Source organism: Gymnoscopelus braueri (assembly GCF_963280865.1).
Source record: "Gymnoscopelus braueri genome assembly, chromosome: 17".
Lineage (NCBI taxonomy): Eukaryota > Metazoa > Chordata > Actinopteri > Myctophiformes > Myctophidae > Gymnoscopelus > Gymnoscopelus braueri.
In genome coordinates, this window is record NC_137617.1 from 5,535,121 (window position 1) to 5,560,007 (window position 24,887).

General features: G+C 39.6%; 2 protein-coding genes across 2 annotated transcripts; one reads left to right on the forward strand and one right to left on the reverse strand.

Moving 5' to 3' along the window:
* Window positions 1-6,412: 6,412 nt before the first annotated feature.
* LOC308104413 (uncharacterized protein) lies at window positions 6,413-12,190 on the reverse strand (the record flags this gene model as incomplete). Its single annotated transcript, XM_080454820.1, has 5 exons — window positions 12,120-12,190; window positions 8,278-8,379; window positions 6,987-7,112; window positions 6,675-6,818; window positions 6,413-6,454 (listed from the first exon to the last, which is right to left on the reverse strand). The coding sequence occupies exons 1-5, from the start codon at window positions 12,123-12,125 to the stop codon at window positions 6,413-6,415; spliced, it is 420 nt and encodes a 139-aa protein (XP_080310946.1). The 5' UTR covers window positions 12,126-12,190.
* Window positions 12,191-23,031: 10,841 nt separating this feature from the next.
* LOC308104414 (vesicle-associated membrane protein-associated protein A-like) lies at window positions 23,032-24,354 on the forward strand (the record flags this gene model as incomplete). Its single annotated transcript, XM_080454821.1, has 1 exon — window positions 23,032-24,354. The coding sequence occupies one exon, from the start codon at window positions 23,032-23,034 to the stop codon at window positions 24,352-24,354; it is 1,323 nt and encodes a 440-aa protein (XP_080310947.1).
* Window positions 24,355-24,887: the final 533 nt, after the last annotated feature.

Consider the following 24,887-nt stretch of genomic DNA (forward strand, 5'->3'; position numbering starts at 1 on the left):
TCAAATCTTTTTTTTAATTCATGGTGTAGATCCTTTAAATGAACACTCAGGATTAACTGTGTAAGGTTTCAGCCCTGTTCCGTGCTTATGATCGTCATTGAACCCAGCTACCACCCCTCCCGTAGCCCCATCTGCTCCCCTCGCTACCCTGTAGCTCAGAACTTGTGCACTTATCATTGTCATCCAGGACTGGGAGTGCAAGGCGAAAAGTTGTTTTTGACCTACCTACATCATACAAAATGTGAAAGCAATAACATTCCCTACAGATGTTTGGATATTATTAAGACATTAAGATGGAGAGGCCTTTTATGCTAGCAGCAGAAAGCATAAACACAGTTCATAAAGCTACATTCCATAAGTGTTATGCCATTGTCTCTCTCCCGATAGAGAGAGAGAATTGCAACAATGTTTGAAATACAATAGAGACACATCTAGTGTCCTAATCAGTGCTCTGTCTTCTTCAAATAACTTTATTGACATTGTCAACCAGTAGGTATCCTACCAGACACCAGGGTCTAAATGTCTCAATAGAAGAGTAGAGAGACCACCTCCAACCACTGTAAAAGTTATACTGTATATTAACATACTCTCTACATGTTGGTTAAAATATTTGATTCATTAGAAAAAGTCCTGTATTGTAGCTTTAAGTGATTTTTCATGGTATTTATTTAACTTCATGCTAAATGTCTAGAGTAGGGACAATTCATTGGTACAAATGTCACATATAATGGTCTCCTAGTATGTAATAAACAAGTGAATTTCATAAGCAGCAACACTAATCTTATTGACATATTGATCACATCAACACTTCATACATTATCTGATCACTTGTTCATTCATTGTATTAATTAATTTACTTAAATTCAATTTACATATTCAACACCTCCACTTTATTTCTATAATATTTAATGTTGGTATGATTTATTATCGATACTCGATCATACTCTACTTTGTATATAACTAACCACCGGTCATACTGAGACATTATGCTATATTCACATTTTTTATATTTTCTGAACTGCGGATATTGTTTTATTATTATGTATATTTTGTTCTATTCACATATCTGCACAATATCTGCCCCTTACGTGTGTGTATGTGTGACTCTTTCTAATACTTCGATCTTCTTTGCACACACTGGAAATCCTCAAGAGTTAATGTATCCATTTGTACAATGTAACATTGTACAATGTTTAGTTACATTTGTACACTCATGGGGTAAAGTGAACACTGAGGATTTAACATAATAAGGTAAAAAAAATACATTGTACTGTAATAATTACAGTGTAGTGTGCATGGGATGTAACACACTTTGACATTCAGAATCTTCTTTAAGTTTCAGTTCTGTTCCACACCTCTGATCACCACTGAACCCCCCTCACTACCTGTAAACACACTCCAACACCTTCATCTCCTCCTCCCATGACACCGTCGTACGACAAATTATAAAACAGTAGTTCACCCAAAAAAATACTTATTTTCTGTTGATTACACACCCCATGAAGCCTGAATTCATGGATTTGTTTTTGTTTTTGTCGCATTCATAAGTCAATAATTTGATGACCGGTAGAGGCAGTCATCATGGAGGCGGAAGAAGACACAAATGACCTGCATTTGTGTCTCCTACCGGAGAGACCACCACTCATCAAATTATTGGCTTAGGAATGCGACAAAAAACAACAATCCATGAATTCAAGGCTTCATGGGGTGTGTAATGTCAAAATAAGTAATTTTTTTGGTGAACTACTCCTTTAACCCTGTAAGACCCGGATATATTTCTACTTGCAAAAAAAAAAAAAAAACCTTTCAGATGGTCTTGTAGGAGTACTTAGGAGAGGAAAATATAATGTTTTTTTATTTTTTATGTTTTGGTAAGTTTTTATGCAAATGTTTCCATATGGAAACGTTGGGTCCATCAGGTAGCAAAATTTCCTATAGGCCATTTTTAAGGATAACATGGCAAATGTGTAATTACTTCACTAAAACAACTTAAGGATTCATTTATATGGTTTATTATTTGGCCTCAGATCAATTATTAATAATATTTGGCCTCAGAACAGTATACATTATGAATAATAACACCAATAAGCCATATTTTTAAATCAATTTTATTAAAAGAACAACAAAATATCATTGATGTCTATGTCAACATCACTCTCTCCGTTCATCACGATATCCAGAACATCCCTTGCTGAGAAGCGAGGCCCTTTCTGTTGTTGTGGCATTCTGAAATGAAATAAAGACCATTAGTACATTTAGTAGTGCTTACAAACAACATTTCACAAGTCATACAATACTGTCTGGCAAACCTATTGTGTGATGATGATTGCCGCTAAGTGGGCATCATTCCATTGCCCTAAGTACCCACCACACCTTGAATGAATAATGAACAACCCCCACAACCCCCAACAAGTACCAAAGTGGTCCCACTGTCCTTGTAGTATCGAAAGCAAATTAAACATACTGAGAAATAACAAGGGAATATATTGGTTAAACTATGGTTGAATATGTATTGTTTAGGGGGAGAGAGAAAGTTTGGGTGGACATTTTCTGAGGCTTACTGCTCAAAGCAAACAATTCAGTTTTTGTGAACAAAGGAACCAGCTTGTATGGTTCTGACTGTTAAAACAATGGTTACAAATATCATTGGAAATTAGAAATTAAAGTAAAAATGCACATATAGCCTACTCTCTCTCACTGTTTCTCTCTCTCATATATATATATATATATATATATATATATATATATTATATATATATATATATATATATATATATATATATATATAGTAATGCAAAGTGGGGGAAATACACATATAACTGTTTAAATCTATTGTGAAAACTATATATAAGGCTGAACAGTAGCAGGTGAACATTAGGCCTGCCCTTGTATTTTTTGCAACCAAGAGGGCCCAACGATTCCAAAAAGACACAAGTATGAATCATGCTTTAATTTCTAATTTGGGACATATATTTCACAATAATAACATATGTACATGTTCTAGACATTGTAATGTTCAACAAAAAAAATATTACAGGCATATTACTTACGTTTTTGTGAGGAATATCTTCCAGATAAAAAAGAGATCTGTTACAACAGAGATTTTTCAAGTTGTGATGATTCCTGGCTCTGTGGGGGGTATTTATATGCAAATATCCTGGCCAATGGCATTGTAAGACTAAACAATAGGACCCAATGAGCATTTAGAGGTGAAAAAATAACAGAAAAAAAAAAGATTTAAACATCTTTCTTTATAAAATATAATTGTTTCCAAAAGGGATCACTGGGTCTTAGAGGGTTAAGGCCTGTTTTATAATTCGTCGTATGACGGTGTCATGGGAAAATAGCCGATCTACAAGATCATTGCATTATTGTTGCATGTAGACAGGATACCACCAGAGCAGAACTGAAGCCATAATGCTGTGTTGCTTTAATACTGTGTATGAGGACGCTCACCAACACCGGTAAACCTGTTATGCAGTAGCCATTTGGGTAGCCTATGAATGAATAGGTGAATGAATCTAGGGGGGCATGTGAGGCGATCGATCGCCGTGAGGACGGCGATCACAGAAATTATTCCATGATTTTCAAAGGTTAGTCAAATCGCTCGGATTCGCTGGCAGTGGCTTGACATTTTTCTGAAAAACTCAGGCAACTTGTTAATAAGTTAAAGCACTATGCTGATAGTAATCATTGCTATAGTGTTTGTTCAGTAACTGATCCCTCCAGCTCATTAATAAACAGAAAATACATTCTCAGGTGGGTCACCTGAGAATTTCATCCAATCAGGAAAGTTGTTCAGCTTCAATTTTATATTGTTTGAATTCCAATTAGTCTGATCATTTCTTTATTTAACAAAAACATATCACTTACACCCCCTTCAAGCTACCCTCCAGAAATAAAAAAAATATTTGTGAATAAGTTTGTAATAAAAAATTGTAAACCATTCTTTGGAAAAAGAAAGGAAGAAATTAGTTAAATATTTATATTAGCACTGTTCCATAATTTAAACAACAGAAACAAATATACTTCACTTTTAGCTTTATGTAAATAAACTTACAAACATCTCAAATCATATGATGGATATTTGTTTTCTCATACATCCACACACAACATTATGGATGTACTGATTATATCTTCTATATCTTACAACTTATATTCAGTTCATGTAAATTACGTTATTTATTTGTAGTTACTTTATGTAAGAATAGAGTTGCTGAGTGGTATATGTGGTCTCCAGGTCTTCGAAAATAATCGAATCATACTTTTTCAGAGCATCATAGAATGCTGACATTGCTGTAGTTCCTTTTGGAGGTATAACGTCAAACAGTATTCGCATTTGATCTTGACTGGTCTTTGCTTCCCTGATTGTGTTATAGGTTTCTTCTGTGACAATTCCTTCCCCACGGAGAGTATCTGCAAGACACACAACCTCTCTGACACGTTGAATTAGGGAGGTTCTTCTTCACAGATTATTATGTTACATGACTTATGCCCTTATAAAAGTATAGATAGACTGAACTTGTTAAGCCATTAAAACCGGGAAAGCATCCGTGTCATTTTAGATTGTTTTCAGAACAGAATTGGTTTAGAACAGTGGTTCTCAAAAATAGCAGATCTACATGCTCACAGCGTGTCACACTGCATTTTTGAAAAATCTTGAAAGTGTTTGAATGTTTTTTGATAATTTTGAATCTTTAAAATTCAAATCTTCTCTTTATTTATTTACCAGGGACAGTGCACATTAATCAACATGTCAGTTTTCACATCCCTGTAAATGAGCCAGAGTTAGCCAAAAGCACATTTTCATCTGCCTGTAGTCCCTGAGCAGACTGTTAAAAAGTGGTGATATAACTATCCATACAAAAACAGACATCATTGATATGTCTGTTGATTGATATGATATCAATACAGTACAAGACAAGTAAACATAGTACAGGAGACAGAACAATTACAGTCAAATATGAGAAATGACGCCAGTGACAAATAGAGCTGATAATTACCCATCATTACAAATCCAGTTTGCGTTAAGCCATCTCTTCTGGGGGTCCCTGGCACAAAACATTTTCAGACGAGGGGGTCAAATACATATAATAATACATTAATACATAAATACATATAATTTTGGGGGTCCTTGTCTTGAAAAAGTTTTAGAACTACTGATTTAGCAGGCATTTGTAGAATCAGCCTCAGGTCTTAATGGAAATGGAACTGATGACTGAGACAAACAAGGGCTATCACCCAGGTAATACGTCTTGCCCCATGATAGCTGGGTGAGGGAGGGGGGGCTTTCAGGTAGGAGCTTCCCCCCACACTCCATACCCCTCACCCCTTCACACGCCCCCTACCACCCCATAACCCCCACATTCTATACCAAGCAGTTCCTACATGAAAGCCTCCCCATAAACCCCTACCCCATACCCATGTTGGAGGCACAACAAACAACAAAGCATCCTTCGGGGTTTGGCCTTCTTACCTGAAAACTTGGTTAATTTGAATGTGTTGATCTATAGCTGTAGCTGATAGATCTGGATTTTGTACTATTTTATGCGCCTTAACCTCTATGCCATCGGCAATTTTTGCTTGTAATTGCTTGTTATTATGTCACTTGAAAATATTTAGGCGTGTTCATGTACTTTACAAAATTATTTTGTATCATTATTTTCACAGGGATTATGTATTAGTCTGTTAGATATACATTTTGGAGTGGATGCATGTGTTCAGATGCCTGTCCGATTGTTAGACTATGCTGCACCGCATTAGATGTTAAATATTTGCGTACATGTCCTGGATACCTGACGTGAGATGAAATTTGAGCGGGCCGTAAACTCAAGTTAAGTCAAAGTGACAATGGCATGACATCCCGAAAGAGTTGATCAGTGATCTCTCTCTCACACGCACGCACGCACGCACGCACGCGCACGCACGCTCACACGCACACGCACACGCACACGCACACGCACACGCACACGCACACGCACAGGCACACACACAAATACTATATTGCACGGTATGGCTATTGTTATTGGTACTATTTGTGTATTCTATTCTTTATTGTTATCCACATTGCTGGACAGGCTTGGCCTACAATAATTTCACTGCCTTTTGCTCTGCTACCTGCATTATTGTATGTGTGTGTCAATAATAACTCAGTGTACTTGTGTGGGGAGCAAAACATTTTTGTGAATGAGCTGCCATACCAATGACACCTGCTTTTGGAAATTAGATCTCTGATATTTTTAGCTCGTCTTCTTTAGCCCAAGTGCCATCACAACACATGGCATGGAAACAAGTAGCAACTCCTAAACAACGTGACATTTTGTAAACTTTAAAAGGCCATGAATTGTTCTTTTTTAAAGGTTCCAGTTATCCCAAATGAATGTATCACATGAGTAAGGGTGTAAAATGTAAATCAAATCACCTGGCTCAAGGGTGGAACATCTCGACTTTCTCCCTGTAAGAGAAATGGAAATGACCGTTTGGTTATATAAATGTAAAAAATCCTGATATCACACAAACAAAATTCATCATACTTACCCCTTCTTTTCTTTTTGCCTGTTTTTTTCTCTGTGATACACAAGTCACCTGACACGACAAAAACGATATGCATCATCATTCAGAAATACACTGAAAGTTAACATTATGACATGACATTCAAGTAGACAACTGTATACATAGGTAGCTTTTCGAATGGTCGTGGTCCATGCATTATCTTCAGCACCACTCTTTTTAAGATAAAATTTGAAGGGAGGTGGCTGCTTAAAGCATGCTTCAAAGTAGCCTTTGATCTTAGTTGGTTCTAGGGTGAATGGCAAGTTCTGCACAGACACATAATATTAATAATGAACTTTTATCACACATTCTCAATAAATACAATAACTATAATAGCTATAATAGCTATGTCAATAGCTATCTCCACCTTTACAAACAAAACGAGGCGTTGACGTGCATAATGATAAGCTGAATTAACATAGAGACAAACACACCTCAGGGTCAATTTCCCCTCTTGGCTCACTCGTGAGATGATACTTCCCCGCTACCAGTGCACATCTGGGATTCTTGTTAACTTTCCTGAAATGCCCCTCCTCCGATTCCAACTCCCTCTGTATTTCCTGCCACACACAAAAGTCCATATGAAATTCCATGAACCTATAAATGTTGTTTCCTATGAAGGTTTCATTTGAATTCATGTGGGGACCTAGAACAAGCTTAGCTTGGTTGTGCAAATGGAAACTTTGGGCATTATCCATTATCATCTGTTATGAAAAACAAAATAACATTTGCGTTGGCTAAAGCCCTTGGGGGTTGGGGTAGATGATGGGAAACTATTCCTTTGTATATTTGCCTACATCTGGCTGCTGGCTGCCCAGTTGCTCACGGCTTCAGCGCAGCAGGTAACCGAACAGTGAGAGCAGCCAATCTGCTCAGGAGGCACTAATTCAAACAATTTCACTCCATTTCTCCGTAATGTTATATTCTTCAAAAGGTGGATTATCATTCATTTATATATCATTACATAAGCAGGCGGATAAACGGGGTACTTGGATTCAGAAATCAGGGAAAGGGGGTGCTAAAGCCAAAAAGGTTTAATAACCACTGGTCTATTATAGATTTTATATTGTTAAATGAGTAGTTCACACAAAAAAGTACTTATTTTCTATCAATTACACACCCCATGAGACTCTGCAAGTCTCCTACCGTAAACTTTGTCATTTAATTATTGGCTTAGGAATGCAACAAAATCTCCATGAATTCAGGGTTTCGTGGGGTGTGTAATTGATAGAAAATAAGTTGTGTTTTGGGTGAGCTACTCCTTTAATATTTTTGTAAAATATTGTAATTGTAAAATATTGTAATTGACTTAGTTATTGTTTTGCTATGGGATCTGACTAGCAGATAGTAGCATACTGGCAGGGGTGGTAACATTTCACATACTCCACCAATCAGAGACGTTGCTGCCACATTTTTAGGATTGTGGGTAGTGAGGTATCACCAAATAAACATGATTGCAGGCCTGTGGCTTCTACAGTAACATAGCATAGGTTTATAACCAGGACCCTCGTGGTGAGTCTGCATTGGATTGTTACGACATTATACAATAACAGTAGCAAATAATACTATTCTCTATGGAGAAAATGTATGGGATAATATGCATGTGTACAGCGTACAATCTTTTTATGGCATGTGATCATTGTACACATATACTGATGTTTAATCCAATGCTAAAGTTGAAGCACACATGTAATCTTTCTGTCTCCATATTGGTGCCATACTCACTTCATGCCCTGGGCTGCGGCTGTCGGTGAGGTAGATGCGGAAAATGTGACCATCACTACTCCACAGATCCTGGTAGACCTGCACCACTCCATGGTGTTCCACCTGCAGTGTTTTATGTATGACATAATTTAGGTAGGATCACCAAGAGCCTCTCTCACACACACACACACACACACACACACACACACACACACACACACACACACACACACACACACACACACACACACACACACACACACACACACACACACACACACACACACACACACACACACACACACACACACAGTGTGTGTGCACAGTGTGGCTGTGATCAAGCCAACGGTCGGACGGACGGACGGACGGACGGACGGACGGACGGACGGACGGACGGACGGACGGACGGACAGGGTGCAAAACACACTCTCTCGCCATACCTTTCAGCCTGGCGGGGACAATGACTCCACACTTTGCACAAAAGGAAACCCTTTTGAACAAAAGAATCCCTTGCTCTGTATTCTGGCTATAACAATAGCTGCTTTTCCGCACCCTTAATGTACTTGTGTGATGTACATTATTGCTCAACGCGTTATTAGCTTGAAGATCTGTTATGTTTCCTCATGCATGCCTCTCCCCTTTTTAGTAATCTGCTCTTTTACCACTTGAGCCCTATTTTCAAAAAGCATCTTGAAAGCAAGCCCAAATAAGCAACTACACTTCAGAAACAAGCCCAAACAAAAGCAACCCGCAGCTATGAATATTTGCAAGCAACTTTTACAGAAAAACAAGCCCAAAGTCGCTTACATTAAGCAGACCTGGCAAAAAAATAAGTGAGTGTAGATTAGCTATTTTAAGACATTAATTGATCTTTCTTCCTTCATTGTTTTTATTCTCTCTTTTCCCTGTTTGAGTAGACTAGAACATGGCAATTTCCTATCAAGCTGATTCCTATCAAGAATCAGTTATGGTTTCTGCAAGGTAATGTGTGATTTAAATCTGCTTATTGAGGGTTCGAGGCCTATCAGGCTCGAAACCTCTTTGAAACTGCCCCGTTTCTTCCGCCGTTTTTGCAGTTCTGGCCCAACCGTGCATACGCTTTTTACGAAACTCTGCAATATGGTAGAGGGCTATGCCAAACGGCGAAGACCCGAAACTCACAACCATTGGCCAAAGGGTGGCGCTGTAGCAATCAATTGAAAAATGCCAACTTTGAACAAGTACAACTCATGCCCTGTTTGACCTACAGCCATGAAACTTCAATACACACATGCATCTCCTCATGTCTAACAACTTTCACACTCTGACTTTTGACCTCTGACCTTTAGATTTCCCACCATTTTGAATTATATGAAAAACAGTAAAAATCTATAGCATCCTGGGGTCTTTGAGCAATCTGCACGAAACGTTTTACACATGAACTTTGGACCTCTGCCGACAAACGTGAGCATGCAGATTTTCTATAAGTGAAAACGTTAAGCTTTTATAAGCCAATGAATATTGCAGTTTTATGAAAATTATTTGTCTGCCCCTAACACGTACATGCAGACTCACATTTGTTTGAAACTTTGCAATAATGTAGAGGGTCATTCCAAGTATCACTGAAACCAATCTTACTCCAATTGGTCAAAGGGGGGCGCTTTTTTGAAAATGCAAACTTTAAACAGGCAAAAGTCATGCCTCGTTTGGCCGACAGCCGTGAAACTTGCTTACACATGTGCCTTGACTCATGAGGAACACATCTATCACTTTGACCAGTAAACTCCGCCCTTAGATTTTACGCCATATTGAGCAGTTTGAAAAATAAAATAAACCCAGGATTTCTGAGCAATTTGCGTGAAACTGTGTCAAATGTGTGAGCTCCTTTTTCACCAGTTCAGGTCTGTTGGTCCAATGGCTTGATTGCTTAATCATCTGCCTTGAAACCACAGGGTCGCCGGTTCGAGTCCTGCCTCATACAGACTTCATTTCAATTGCATTGCACAAAACATGACTGTATCAATGAATAAATGTGCAAATGTAACATGATAAGCTTATTTGAGAGTAGTTATTTTCAATGTATGCCGTACTTCATTCCCCCTTTTGTTTTGTTTTGTTGGATTCTCCTTTTTCACTGACCAAAGCTCGATCAGTAGAGTGTGAGCCTCATGTGCCGAAGGTCCCCGGTTCAAACTCCACTCGTTACAGTTTACATTTAAATTGCATTGTACAAAACATGACCCTGTCAATTCAGACATGTGCAATTTTTACATGAAATGCTTTTTTGAGAGTAGTTGTTTTTTATGTATGACATACTTTCTTGTGAAAATAGCCGATCTACAATCTTACAACTTTTCAGATAGCAACGCGTTGTGAGCTTGTAGATCGACTATTTTCACTAGTTTCCATTCCGAGGAGACAAAAAAAAAACTTTATTGGTAAATGTTTTGTGAACCAGTGATCTAGAGTAGTTAGCGAAACAGAGGCTTGGTTCATAACGGACGGAAAAAACTATAGATATCAACAGACACCATCAGGGAGGCCATATCTCTAGCTCAATGAGAAGAGAGGCAGCCTGTGAATCCATAGGTCACTGGTTCGATCCCTGCCCCCAACAATGTGTTGAAGTGATCATCATTTGGAATTCTTAGTTTTACAAATAGTGTTTCTTGAGGTTAGGTCGTTGTTTTACTGAGGTTAAGGTTAGTGAGGGTGGGTATAGAAAAGAGTCATCTAGTCAGCAACCGTCCCCCTATTCCCATGGATTGGATCCACCCCTCTCACCTGCTCTCACTCATCACCAATCACACCTGTCTTCACTCACAACTCATTAGTGGCCTGGTGGCTTTTTCTTTGAAATAATGTTTAGTTTTTCAAATATTTAACTTTAAGCGCCCAATGCCACGCTATTGGCCATGGCCATTTAAAGGGTAGCAACATCAACAAACAAATGAGTCTATACCTGTAACAATGCTCTATACACCAGGGAACCAGATTACTCATTATGCAGTGTTGCCTTTGCCAGGATTCGATCGCATGACCTTGCGATTCAGAGTCAAGAGCTCTTCCAACTGAGCTACCCAGACACAAGACACAATATACATTGACATTTGATGAACGTGAAGGCCCTCATTGGAAACAAGACCGTAAGGACTTTCATGAACAGACCTGTTAAAGGAATTATCCTTATCCTTTACACTGTCTACCCGCAAGTCTGTAGGTCCCTGTTTCAAACCCCAATTTAACCAGTCCAAATATAATTTACTGAACAAAAATCATGACTTTGTTAATTAATGCATGTTCACTTCTTCTCTCTCTCTCTCTCTCTCGCGCTCTCTCTGTCAATGCCTCTCTTTCTCTCTCTCTCTCTCTCTCTCTCTCTCTCTCTCTCTCTCTCTCTCTGCCTCTCTCTCTCTCTCCCTCTCTCTCTCTCTCTTTCTCTCTCTCTCTCTCTCTCTCTCTCTCTCTCTCTCTCTCTCTCTCTCTCTCTCTCTCTCTCTCTCTCTCTCACTCTCTTTCTCTCTGCCTGCCTCTTCCTGCCTCTGCCTTTTCCCTCGAACCCGCTTATTGCTGCTTGCAGCTATATTATTATTTGATTTTGCTACAGAGCACAACAGCTCAGTTCAAGGGAAATTTCATTATTTTCAAATAATTATTGGCAAATCACTCAACTCATTTAAAATGTCCTACATACATCTATAGCCTACATACAGATTGTTTTAAAAATAAAAATATGTTGCATTGTGGAATGGTCAGAATTACTGTGACATTAATGTGTTGTTATGAGACGTGTGTTGGGTTCGATTTTTACAATTAAGAATTTAAACGTGTGTGAGACTGATTTCTAACTAAAGTTTCATCTATGAAATATCTTCATCTCTCACTCTCATCACATCAGCATCTGCCTGGGTGGGAGCTTCACTCAAGGTGCCCTATCCTGTAGAGGGCGCTGTTGATCTCCGCAGCCAAACAGAGACCTGTTCAATGTCATCTAGCCAGCGGTTTATACTTCCCATTCCAGACAGTGTTCCATCTCTCCCTGGAACAGCCAGCAAGACATTCACAATTGTAATGTGTTATTTGTTAAATGTTAACAGCATTTCAGAGTGTATGTATGATAAATAAATTGTACATTTAAAAAGGTCACTGCAACAACGATCACCTTGAAGTCTGTCATTATATACTTTATATATATTACATTATATATATAAATATATTTTACCAGACCGGTAAAAAATAAAACACAGCCATTTACTATTATGCCGGATTTAGTGTAGTAGAGTAGACTTGTCACGTGCCGAAAATAGCAGATCTACAAGCTCACAACACATTTCGCACCTGACGTGTTGTGAGCTTGAAGATCTGCTGTGTTTGGAGCGACGTTACGTCATCAAAACACCGGTCGAATGGCATGTGGTGGTGGTCCGCTGGTGGTCCTGGTATGCTGCACCAGCTGTGGAGCGCATTACAGATTATTTCACAGGCGACTCAGGACTAATCAATGGCGCAAAATTCGACGCTGTTCCAATGATAACAGCTCTCCGGGGCTACGGGGGATTGAGATTGCTAACGGCATGTGAAGTTTTGATCCGAGAATTCCACGACATTTATCCGGACTCGGTGAAGGTGGCAAAGGTGGCCTGTGTGCTGTGTCGTTCCAGTCTCAAGTGTGCCAGCTGAGTATGGATTTTCGCTGCAGAACCGGATCAAAATTGGACTCAGAAGCCGCCTGAAGGAGAAGGTTACACGTCTTGTGCGTATTCATATATATATATATATATATATATATATATGTATGATACTCACTACTTTAAGGAATGCCTTCTGTGGTCTTACCTCTCCTGCCAGCTGACAGGGCTGGTTCTTCTGACTCAATCAACTCCTCCTCCTCTGTTCTCGCATTCTTCTATTCTGAAGTGTCCTCTGTCGTCACCATCTTTTCTATTTTCTTTATCAGTTTTGTTACTTCTGAAGTGTTTTTGAATTGAATGTCTAGAACATACAATGCCACACCCTTTGCCACATTTGTCCAGGAGCCACCTCAGAGGTTCTCCTTCAGACTCTATGTACTCCTTAACACTTTTCTCATCCGGACTGTATCCCTGTGTGAAAAGAACCAGTGTGTGTCTCCAGACTCTGTCCCCCAGCAGCTCCATGTGTTCCTCCACTGATCTCCTGTCAGCTTCATAGAAATTGGACGTGACAGGAATAGTCAACAGGACAGCATGGGGTTCACACATATGTACACACTGTAGAAGGACGTCTTTGATCTTCTGTGATGGAGGTCTAGTCGACCAGTCGGGACACTTCATCACACTCACATTTCTGTCAGCAACTTGTCTCTCTTGTCTGTCATATTCTGTCAGTTTAGTCTGAGGTTTAAACTCCTGTAATATGGAATATGAGGTTTACTGTATATTAGTCATCAGTGTTTGTCAAGTTACTTTAAAATGTTAATATATTACATATTACTAGTTGTCTTCATTTTAAAGTATCAACGTTATTGTCACATCACAGGTTTACAGGTGTAAAACTGTGGTTGAAATTAGTTTGTTGGGCGGCAAGTAGGCTACCTGAGGTAAGACATAAAGGTGCATGAGCAATGAGCATAGCAGCAGATAATATACAGTATATGCTATGGACATTAGTTAAGGTGCGAGAACAAAAAAACAGTGCGTTGTTCATAGGATTAAGGTGCAAAGTGTCAGTGCGTGTCGACCGCATAGTCCACATAAGGCAACTGACACTGGTATAATCCGCAGGTAGGTCCATGGGGCGGGGCACATTTTTCTCAGATTTCTATTGTTTTCAAAGTGTTTTTCAAAAAACAAGCCACATTCAAATGGCCATAGCTCTCTAATGGAGGATTGCGATTCCACCTCCAATTTGCATATCCGGTCTAGAGCGGACACGGAAACAGCTGTTTGTGTTCATGTATGTGTGAGTGGAATGATTGGATTCAGTGGGCGAGATCTAAACCCAGACTGAACTGTAAACGGGAACGGGAAGGATGAATGAAAGTTTGAACGATGAATACATGTTTATGTCATCTTGGCTCTGTTTAAACTGCACGAATATTATCAGTATGACGTGTGCCCAACTGTGCATGAATACATCCACTTGTGAGCTTTACATGTGAAAGCCACCTTAATTGTATTCTCAAGTTTAATATATATATTTGTTTAGTAAGAGTCATGGGTTGCCAGAACTTTTCAAGGGGTTCAGCTTCCTGCAAGCTGATATGTATGACTCTGTCATTTCTTGTTTAATAATGACCGCTGAACTCAAGAAACAGACCACTGTCTAATAAAAGTCTCAATCTATGTCGCCTAATTTTGTGACATATCCAACATGGCAGCTATGTGAACAAACACACAATGTAATTTAGGTCTAAAGCTAAACATTGCTTACAAGAATGTTTTTGAAAACATTTGAACCGACAATTAGACAATGCAGTAACCGAATATGGATTCTGTTTTATCAACACTTCCCGTTGTTTTACGAGGTGACGCACCCGGCATAAATTAATGGAATACTTGTATTACGTAAGCAATAAAATCCTCTTTGTTGTTACTTTTGGGTCAATGTATTAATTTCTTTATTACCGGTAAGTAGCTGTGTAATAAGAAGGATAATCAATGGGGATCAGGTCATTATTGAGAAATAACCCCCTTCAGGTGATTTTTGTTACTTCATTGCAGAACAATTAAATAGCCCAGATCTTTTTAATCAAATGAATGGCTTTGGACACAGCAGAGATCAGCAGGCAGACAAAGGATCAGTGTGTGATATTACTGAACATTTTATATTTGTGCTTGTAGGCCTAAACATAATAGTCCTATAATAAACCTTCTATAATGTAGCCTATAATGACATGCCAATTCAAAAATATATTTTTCTATGCCTTTTTAAATAATTATTGTGATATTATCGTATAGTGAGTTTTTGATATCGTTACATCCTTAAAAACTAGTGTAAATGTTTCTGTTAACAAGACAAAATGGTATCATTTTTTTTTATTTCATCTGATATAACATAAAGATGTTCTCTAATGTATTTGTACAAAGGGGGATTGCTCCAGAAGTGAGAAAACTGATGTTTAAATGCACTCTATTTGCATTGACTGCAATGAGTTACATGACCATTCAAAATGCTGTAATTCACCACCCTGCATCTACTGTGCCATGATATGAAAACCTTTTTCATTTAATTTAAAAAATCCAAAACACCTCAGCTTTATTTTGATGCCCTGAGGGCTCTATTTTGATATTTCAAGAATCAGGCTATATAACTTCTGTGGAGGACAGTCTGAAGATACCATATGTCCAGTTCACCCAAGAAATATTGGAGGAGAAAGGTTTAATTAGTTTAACAGTTTCTGAGAAAGAGAGCAATGGACTCAAAGCATAATGAATGTTTCTGCTCCATTGGGCCTACATTTTGGTGAACATTGCAAAGTGATAACATGTACAACTGTTTTGTTATGAATTTTCATTGTTTGACACTTTGGACGATTGCTGTTGCCCCACCATTAGACCTATTAGCCCACAATGGCAGTTGAGTAATTCTGGCATAGGAATCGACCTGTGTGCCAAGTTTTGTTTATATTCATGGATGGATGGGAAGGCAGACTTCTTGAAGTATCAGTTAGAAGATGGACCGGAGCATGTATGAGCCTGGCCCCTAATCAGAAATACATAATGGACAAACTACAGTATGTAAGGGCAAGAGCACAAATTAACTAACCAGGCTAGTAAAATAATTAGCTGGAACTCCAGAACCTACAGTATACACTCAATCCAGAACTAAAAAGTTGGCTACTCTAATTTCTTATAAATAAAAAAAGAACATGAGAAAGAAAAACCGGTGCGCTTCCTCTGGATGCCTTCTTAGTTTAGGCAGTGGGTGCTCAGCTATGTATACAACTCAAAACAAAACCACCTAAGTGGAAAAAGCGGCACTCCAAAAATAAATACTGCAAGACAGTGGCTCAGATGTTTCTCATTTTATTGCGAGAAGTGAACGCTAACACGTTTCGCCCGCAGCCTTCCTCAGAGCAGATTAGATTTAAAATAATTTTAAAAAGAACATATTTGATCTTTTCACCGATTACTTTGAGGTAATTAATTATGACATCAAATTAATATATTACTCACCTTGAATGTAGGTTCTGTAAACACCATCTCCTGCAGTATATTATTTCCAACTCTGCACTTATCTCTCTGTTGTCCACCAACCAACATCACTCTCACATGTGATAGACGATGTTTTCTTCCTGACAGACAGAAGCTAAACCTTAGTTAATTTAACACTGATTTGACTATTTCGGGTTTCAGGGATTAAACTGTATGAATATTTACAAACAATTCTGCCTGAACTGACCACAGAATGGTAGAAGTAATGTACCGCTAATTAACAAATGAACTGCTAAATTTGTCAATCTGTTGGTCAGCAGATCACTCATAACTTAACTTAAATCTAACGGCAGCTACAAAAGTGAGAATATACAACACATCACCAAACATGTAGCCTACAATCTGGCAGTGGTTCAAGAAGTAGGGCAGCCGTTTGGGAATTGGAAGGTTCCTGGTTCGATCCCTGACTTCGCCTGGGTTAGCGTCATAAGGCATCGATATGGCTTCCGTAAAAAGCACTCTAAATACAGTACATGGCTCTGTTAGACCTCACTGAGAAAATAAAGCCAATCGTAGTCAATCGGAATGGAATCCAAAAAATCTGACAGATACAACTTGATCACATGACTACAGAGATATGGTGTACCAATTTGGGTGAGGTTTATACGACACAGGCATGTCATTCTAACGCTGCCAGCTCAAAAGGAGCTCTCAGTTAATACTGAGAAAGTTCTCAGTGAACTACTGTAGTTCTTCTTGTGCTCTGATTTGCTCAGGCTGACCAACCAACCAGAGAGCTCTCCCTCATCAACGACCTCCAACCTGTTAGTGGGTTAAAATGTCTATTCGGATAAACCCTTTGAAATCTCTTTTCAAGGGCGTCCCAATGGTGTGGCATACAACAAAAAAACTACAGGAAATAGTTGGCCACAGATGCTCAACTTTTTGTGCAATGTTGGCTTGGTGTGTCAGGGCCTTAAAGGGATAGTTCACAAAAAAAGTACTTATTTTCTATCAATTACACACCCCATGAAGCCTTGAATTCATGGAGATGTTTTAGTTTTTGTCGCATTCCTGAGCCAATTATTGATGACCAGCGGAAAGATGCTAATGTCTCAGACTCAAAATTGACACTTTGAGTCTCCTACCGGAGCCGCCGCCGGTCATCAAATCATTGGCTTAGGAATGCGACAAAAACTAAAAAGAAATCATGAATTCAAGTCTACATGGGGTGTGTAATCGATAGAAAAAAAGTCATTTTGGGGGTGAACTATACTGCCCTGCCAAGGTTTTTGGACACACCGACTTATTTGTGTATCCCAAAGGTCAAATTAGCCTTTGTGATTTTGGGGGATAAACAATTACCTCAAGAACAGATGCAAAATTAGTGTAATATCACTTATATGCCGATATCTCATTTGGCTGACCAGTTGAATCACTTTTAAACCCATTTTTCAGTGATTTTTTTTTCGTAGTTACTGCACTTTACCTTGGCAGGGCAGAATACCTTTAACATGTCTGGGGAAACACCATCTGGACTTAAAGACAGCATTCGTCTTACCACTGTTCATCCCTGTCGGCTTGCACAACTGTGGAGCCGTCAGGTTAAACTACCCAGTTCAGAATATCTATATATCTATATCTATATATATCTATATATATATATATATATATATATATATATATATATATATATATATATATATATATATATATATATATATATATATATATCTACAGTAGCAAAACAGTAAAACAAAACAACTCGGACTCCCAGTACTCACATTTGATCTGACTTACCCCAGCACTTGAAACATGTAAACAGGTTACCCATGATGAGGGTAGGAACAGCTTTTCCTGCAATGATAAATGTACAGTAGGCCTAGTTGCTGAGAGTAAAGAAAAAAACGAGAACTATAACTATATCGTTCACCATTGTATTTTTTTTTTTACAGTTGGTGTGAACTCTGTGTAATAATAAATGTAATCATAATAATAATAATATTTTAATGATAATAATTATTAATAACAATAATAATAATAATCATACTTAGTATTGTTGTTGTTATTATTATTATTATTAGTAGTAGTAGTAGATCTTGAACATTATTGTATGCCTTTTCATGAGACATTGAATTAGGTTAGTTATTACAACTATGCTAAATACTAAATATATGGAATTTCATGTGCATGATGTACTGAAAGATGAGTAAACCTTCTGTCACTCAGAGTGCTTACCTTATTAAAGTGTAGTATTGACAGATCCAGACTGTAAATAATAGTCCTCCAGCATCAACATGTACTGAGAAGTGATTCCCTATAAAATGATAAAAAAGCCATTATGAGTCCTCCTCCACGGATTTATCCCACGTTTATCTCTTGTTATGTACTTATGTGCATATACTAGTTTATATATAAATGTAATAATAATAATAATAATTGGCTTAGCGGTCCGGGCACCTAGGCTCCAATGTGACAGCGTGCTGCGGGTTCGAGTCCCGATTCAGACGACCTTTGCTGCGTGTCACTCCCCATCTCTCTCTCCCCATTTCCTGTCTATCTACTGTATACAATCAATAAAGGCAGAAAAGTCACAAAAAATATATATATTATTATTATTATGTATATAACATTGTTACAAAGTGCTTTACAATAACAAGAGAAAATACAGTAAAGCAACAGTCAATTCAAAACAAATGGTAAGATAAACAACAATAAAACAAATAAAACAAGTTAATTTTTTCCCTGTGCACTTATTGTTTGTCCAATCTGTATGGTAAAGTATGTTAATATTACTTATACAATTGAGGTGGTTGTATTTTTTATTTAATTTGGACCTGAAGGTGAGCAAGGCAGGCTCTATTAACTCATTAACTCAAGGTTAAAAATGTCAGCACTTGCTCAGGAGATCCGGGTTCAAATCCAGCATAGAATAGGAAAGTTGTGATACTCTGATGGAGCCTTTGTTGAGCGCTACTACAGTCATGTTAAATCATGTAGCAATACTATCATGACTATCTGTATTCATTTGTATTCAATAGCACAGTTTTTGTCTGAAGTACACCAGGTCCTGGCTAGCTTCACAGGGCAGGACATGGAGCTAACAATGTCCATTTCAACAGAGGCCATCTGTTCTAAAAAAAATGCATGCAGTCACAAATAACCAACAAACAGCATATTGTCGCTGTCGGGTGGACGCCATGTCCAGAACTGTTACTTTTCAGGAAATGGAAAACATAACAACATAACATGTTCCAATCAATGAATCCAATATAGTCACAAGTTACAACAAGTTCTTCTCAATAATTTTAATTTGTTCGATATTTACAGCCCAGAGAGAAAGAAAGAGAAGCTAGGGGGGCGGGAGTGGGGAGAGGAGCAAGGAGGCGAAGGCGTGTGGTGCAGGATATGTTACTGTGTGTCTCGGACTAATAACTTCATATCTCGTCTCAATTGGGTGGTTTTCCGCCTTCCGACAGGCAATTATCAGGTCTTTGAACAAGACCAAGAGCAGTAAGTGCCAGAAAAGCTAATTCCCCCAGGCAATCAGGTTATGCACAATCAACACAAGGGTCTGTTACCTGTCTGCCTGTGTGTAGAGGCAGCTACACACAATCGCATAACACACCCTCACACCTCAATTTTTAAGCGCATACCACACACTGGCATGACATGACATTTTGCTAATTAAGACTGCACACACAAACATACGCACAGATAAAAGTACAAAACCAAAAAATTGCATCTAGATATTCATACACCCATAATATGCAGTGCACACATATATGGATTGAATAATCTTGAATTATCAAATATTACCCTTAATTTACCTCCGATTTTGTTTTTTGTTTCACCTTGGCACAAACATGTTGATTTATGAGCAGCACTTGTTCTTCCTTGAAAGAACAACAACTAATGAAAAACAACCAAAATTTGGGGTCATCGGTATCATTGTGGGTCAGATTTGTGGGAATTAAGCCAAATGTAATAATAGATTACAGAAAGTGACAACATAGTGACTATACTACATTATAAGATGTACTGTTTCAATGAAAGATGTAACACAATAATGTTGTATATATTGACACACAATATGGACTTAAAAAGCTTGAATTTGGACATTTACAAAACATGCTTGCCTGGAACACACAACTTAGCCATGAACTCATTGAAACACACTAGAACTAGAACTAGAGGCAACACACATTTCCTGTCAGGGGTGGCCAACAGATGTAAATTGACCTCAGTTGACCTTCAAGACAAAAACAGAAACATGGCACCATCCCTTCCCCATTGACAATACATTGCTTGCACATCTACACACATCTTGCACAACTCGTGCACCCCTTGCATGTCACACTTTTGATCTGCTTGTCCTAAAATGACCAACAGTCAAGAGTAGGCTAAGCTCTGCAGGACGTGCCGTGATTGGCTAGCGAGACGCATGATGAAATTAACTTCAAACTTCGCAGACGTGCTGTGATTGGCTAGCGAGACGCATGATGAAATTAATAATAATGTAAAAAATGTAAGCACGTCACTTCGCAGGACGTGCTGTGATTGGCTACCGAGATGCATGATGAAATTAATAACACATAAATAGCACCGCTCACTTCACACTGGGTGTGATTTTTTTAATATCAGGTCAATCTCACCTGTTAAAGGTCAGGTCAAGGTTTAATCTGACCTCTTGACGAATGTATTCACGATTTATGGGCGCTGTGAATGAGCCAAGCACCACGAAGAAGAGTACACCCGAAATCACGTGATAAAAAAAAGCTAGGCACCTTACATGTTAAAGGATTTATAAGAGTCAATTTTTCTCGGGCAAACCTCTGATGTCACTCTGACTCAACCATAATCAAGGAGTTCCCAATGTAGCTATGCCCAAATAAGGAGTGTATTGGGGTCAAGGACTGACAGATACAGAGATCCAATTGCCCAGAGCCACAGTTCTGACCGCTATGTCCATACATGGTCATGTGCATATATGGGACAAGCCAACTTCAAACTCGACGTGCGCAGCGGCAAGGACTTGAGGGCAAGCCCCCAGAACTATGGTAGAACAGTGAAGCGGCCAAGCCTGGTGGTCAAATCTGAGAATGCACTTAAATGCTACTGCGCGTGCGTCTCCCGTTTTGTGCGCATGCTCACGACGCGTCACGACCCATGGATCCATTCCATTGGTTCATATTGGTTCCATATTGGTTCCTATTCTTACTTCCGGGTGCTTCAAAACGCCACTGAGCACTTTAATAGAAATGAATAGCTGGGAGCGGGGCAATCCGCCCTCTAGTTATATTATCCCTCTATGCTTGAGGGAGCATGGTGCCCGCCATCGAGTAGTTTTCCAGAACCACTGATCCAACCAAAATGCCCATATATGGGATCTCCATATATGGGCATAAAAGGGACAGGTAGTCAGACAGAATACATCTCCATATATGGACACAAAAGGGACACAGACAGATGGGTACAACTGGTACTCTAACAAAGCCCCCAACACTATGACTCAGACATACAGTATTGGTCAGATCGGCAGTCCCCAACTCTAACAAAAGCCCACAACTTCATGTGTTTTATCTGCACAAAAAGTGAAATGTAAAAGCAATCATTTATGGATGAGGGGAGGCCTTGTGTGAGGCTGTGTGTGTGTGTGTGTGTGTGTGTGTGTGTGTGTGTGTGTGCGTGTGCGTGTGCGTGTGCGTGTGCGTGTGTGTGTGTGTGTGTGTGTGCGTGTGCGTGCGTGCAGTGTTTGACAGAGGACACTTTGGACATCAGGGGCAACAGTGCAGGTGCTCAAACCCCCTCAGCCCTCCTCTCTGCACGTGCCTGACACAGTACATGTGACCTGTGACCATACCAAGTGTATTCCCTGATGTATTGAACTTCAACTAGAGCTTAGGTGCAAGCATTCAAAAAATTTAACTGAAATGTTAACATTCTCTGAACCAGGAATCAACCATGGACACACATGAGGAATAGATTTTAAACTGTGGAGGAGCTGGGGACAGAGGAGTTCGAGAAGTTCTAGTGGTCTCTGAAACAGCCTGATAACCTTTAAGGTTATGTTTGTTATGTATATAATTATGTTTATTATTCGATATCCAGAAAGCTGGTTGTGTCTCAAACCAGTCACTAATTCAGTAGGTAATGAGTCACACATTGCCCACACAATTTCGGTGTTCCTTGCCCTGTGATCTGTTTTTTCTGAATTTCCCTAGCGGGATCAATAAAGGTCTTATTTATGGTGGTAATTTGCCATACTCCTAGACTGGAATGACTTCCTCCTTTACAAATACCAGTTACTTAAACAGAAGTGCTCTTAGTAGTACAATAGTCAACAAGAACTGATGTGTGACGGCAGTAGCTTACATTACACAAAATTACATTACACAAGATCAGCGTGTGTCATGTAAACATTATGTCAACTGCTAGATTAATGGCCATCCAAGCCAAGACACCATATGTGGGCATGGCTGGTGATGTCATGCTACATGGTGATGTCATGGTACATCACTATGTTTATAATATTTACTCACCGTGTCAGTTTCTCACTCAGTCAGTAGTGGCAGTAGATACATTAACATCATTTCCATTACTAAGTCTACGTGTGACACATTCATATTGCTATCACGTGCAAACCGTCCCTCCAACAGCTATGTCCAAGTTGGAACAGATCCTAATTATTGACCCTGCCTCCATCCTCAGATTTAAAGGTCCCGTTACAAACATAGTCACCACCCGCCTTACACTGAACAACCCCTCTGAAAGTAGACTATGTTTCAAAGTCAAGACGACAGCGCCGCACTGGTACTGCGTGCGACCAAACAGCGGCGTCATCGAGGCCAGAGACACTGTCACCCTCTCTATAATGCGACAGCCCTTCGATGGCATCCCCAACGAGAAAGGCAATAGAGATAAGTTGTTGGTGCAGAGCATTGTTGTCCCGCCAGGCGTTTCCGACACAGATTCATCGCTGTGGAAAGATGCAAACCCCGACGATGTCATGGAGACCAAGCTGAGATGTGTCTTTGAGCTGCCTTCTGAAAACGACACAGTGAAGCACGGGAATGATGTGGACGCAACCAAAGCAGTTCCCGTGATGAACTCCACTAACGGTGACATGCCTTGTGATCTCACAGAGACCAAGCTGAGCTATGTCTTTGAGCTGCCTTCCGAAAGTGACAGAGTGAAGCATGAGAATCACGTGGATGTGACCAAACAAGCAGCCCTTGTGATGAACTGCACTAGCGGTGACATGCCCTCTGCGGCCATGACGGCAGCCAAACCTATCAGTGCCTCCCTAGATGACACAGAGGTGAAGAAATTTGCCAAACCTGTCGGTGCATCCCTGGATGATACAGAGGTGAAGAAACTAGCCAAACCTTTCAGTGCCTCACTGGATGACACAGAGGTGAAGCAACTAGCCAAACCTTTCAGTGCCTCACTGGATGACACAGAGGTGAAGAAACTAGCCAGACCTTTCAGCGCCTCACTGGATGACACTGAGGTGAAGAAACTAGCCAAACCTTTCAGTGCCTCACTGGATGACACAGAGGTGAATAAACTAGCCAAACCTTTCTGTGGATCACTGGATGACACAGAGGTGAATAAACCAGCCAAACCTTTCAGTGCCTCACTGGATGGCGCAGAGGTGAAGAAACTGCTGGAGGAGTGCAAGAGGCTGCAGGCTGAGATTAGCAAACTGGCTGAGGAGAATCGGCAACTGAAGGATGATGGTCTCACAATGAGAGGCGTGGGCTACTTGGACCATGTGACCTCGAACCCCACACCGGCTGAGGAGAATCAGCAACTTAAGGACGATGGTCTTGGAATAAGAAACGTGGCCTACTTGGACCACGTGAAATCAAGCTCCATCACCCATCACGAACGAGAAGGCAGCACTTTCTCGCTGCCCTCCTTCCTAATTGTCGTATCAGCAATCTACATCGGATTATTCCTAGGGAAGTTCATGTTGTAAACTGGGGAGACAACGGTGTGACACACGGCCCACCACCAACCCCAGCCTCAGAATATGAAAACAATTTTAAAAAAATGAAACCACCCAGCAGCCCTGGATTACATCGAACTCTCTGTTGACTCTGCCATATCCTTGGTAGTGCGACCTACAGTGAATCATGTCTGTATAGAATCATCATGAAAAAAAGTTATAAACTGCTCACAGACATCTCAATTTACCATTTGGGTGACAGATATGACATGAGACGGGCCATGTGAGAAGTGAATCTATCCGAGACAGCAATAGAGCGATCACTTGTAACTGCACAACAAAGTATGCTAACTTGAATATCACAAGCTGAAAGATAAAAAGGCCACTGGATACTATCTGTATCCAACATGATCCAGAAAGAGCAGATATGGCAAATACTCTACAAACAGTGAAATAAGACTTGATGTAATTGCAGACAAGCACATGCTAAAGAAAGACCTAATAGAGGACCCTGCTTACATTGAAGACATCCACAGGGTTCACCTGTAGCCCAAAAAAAGAAT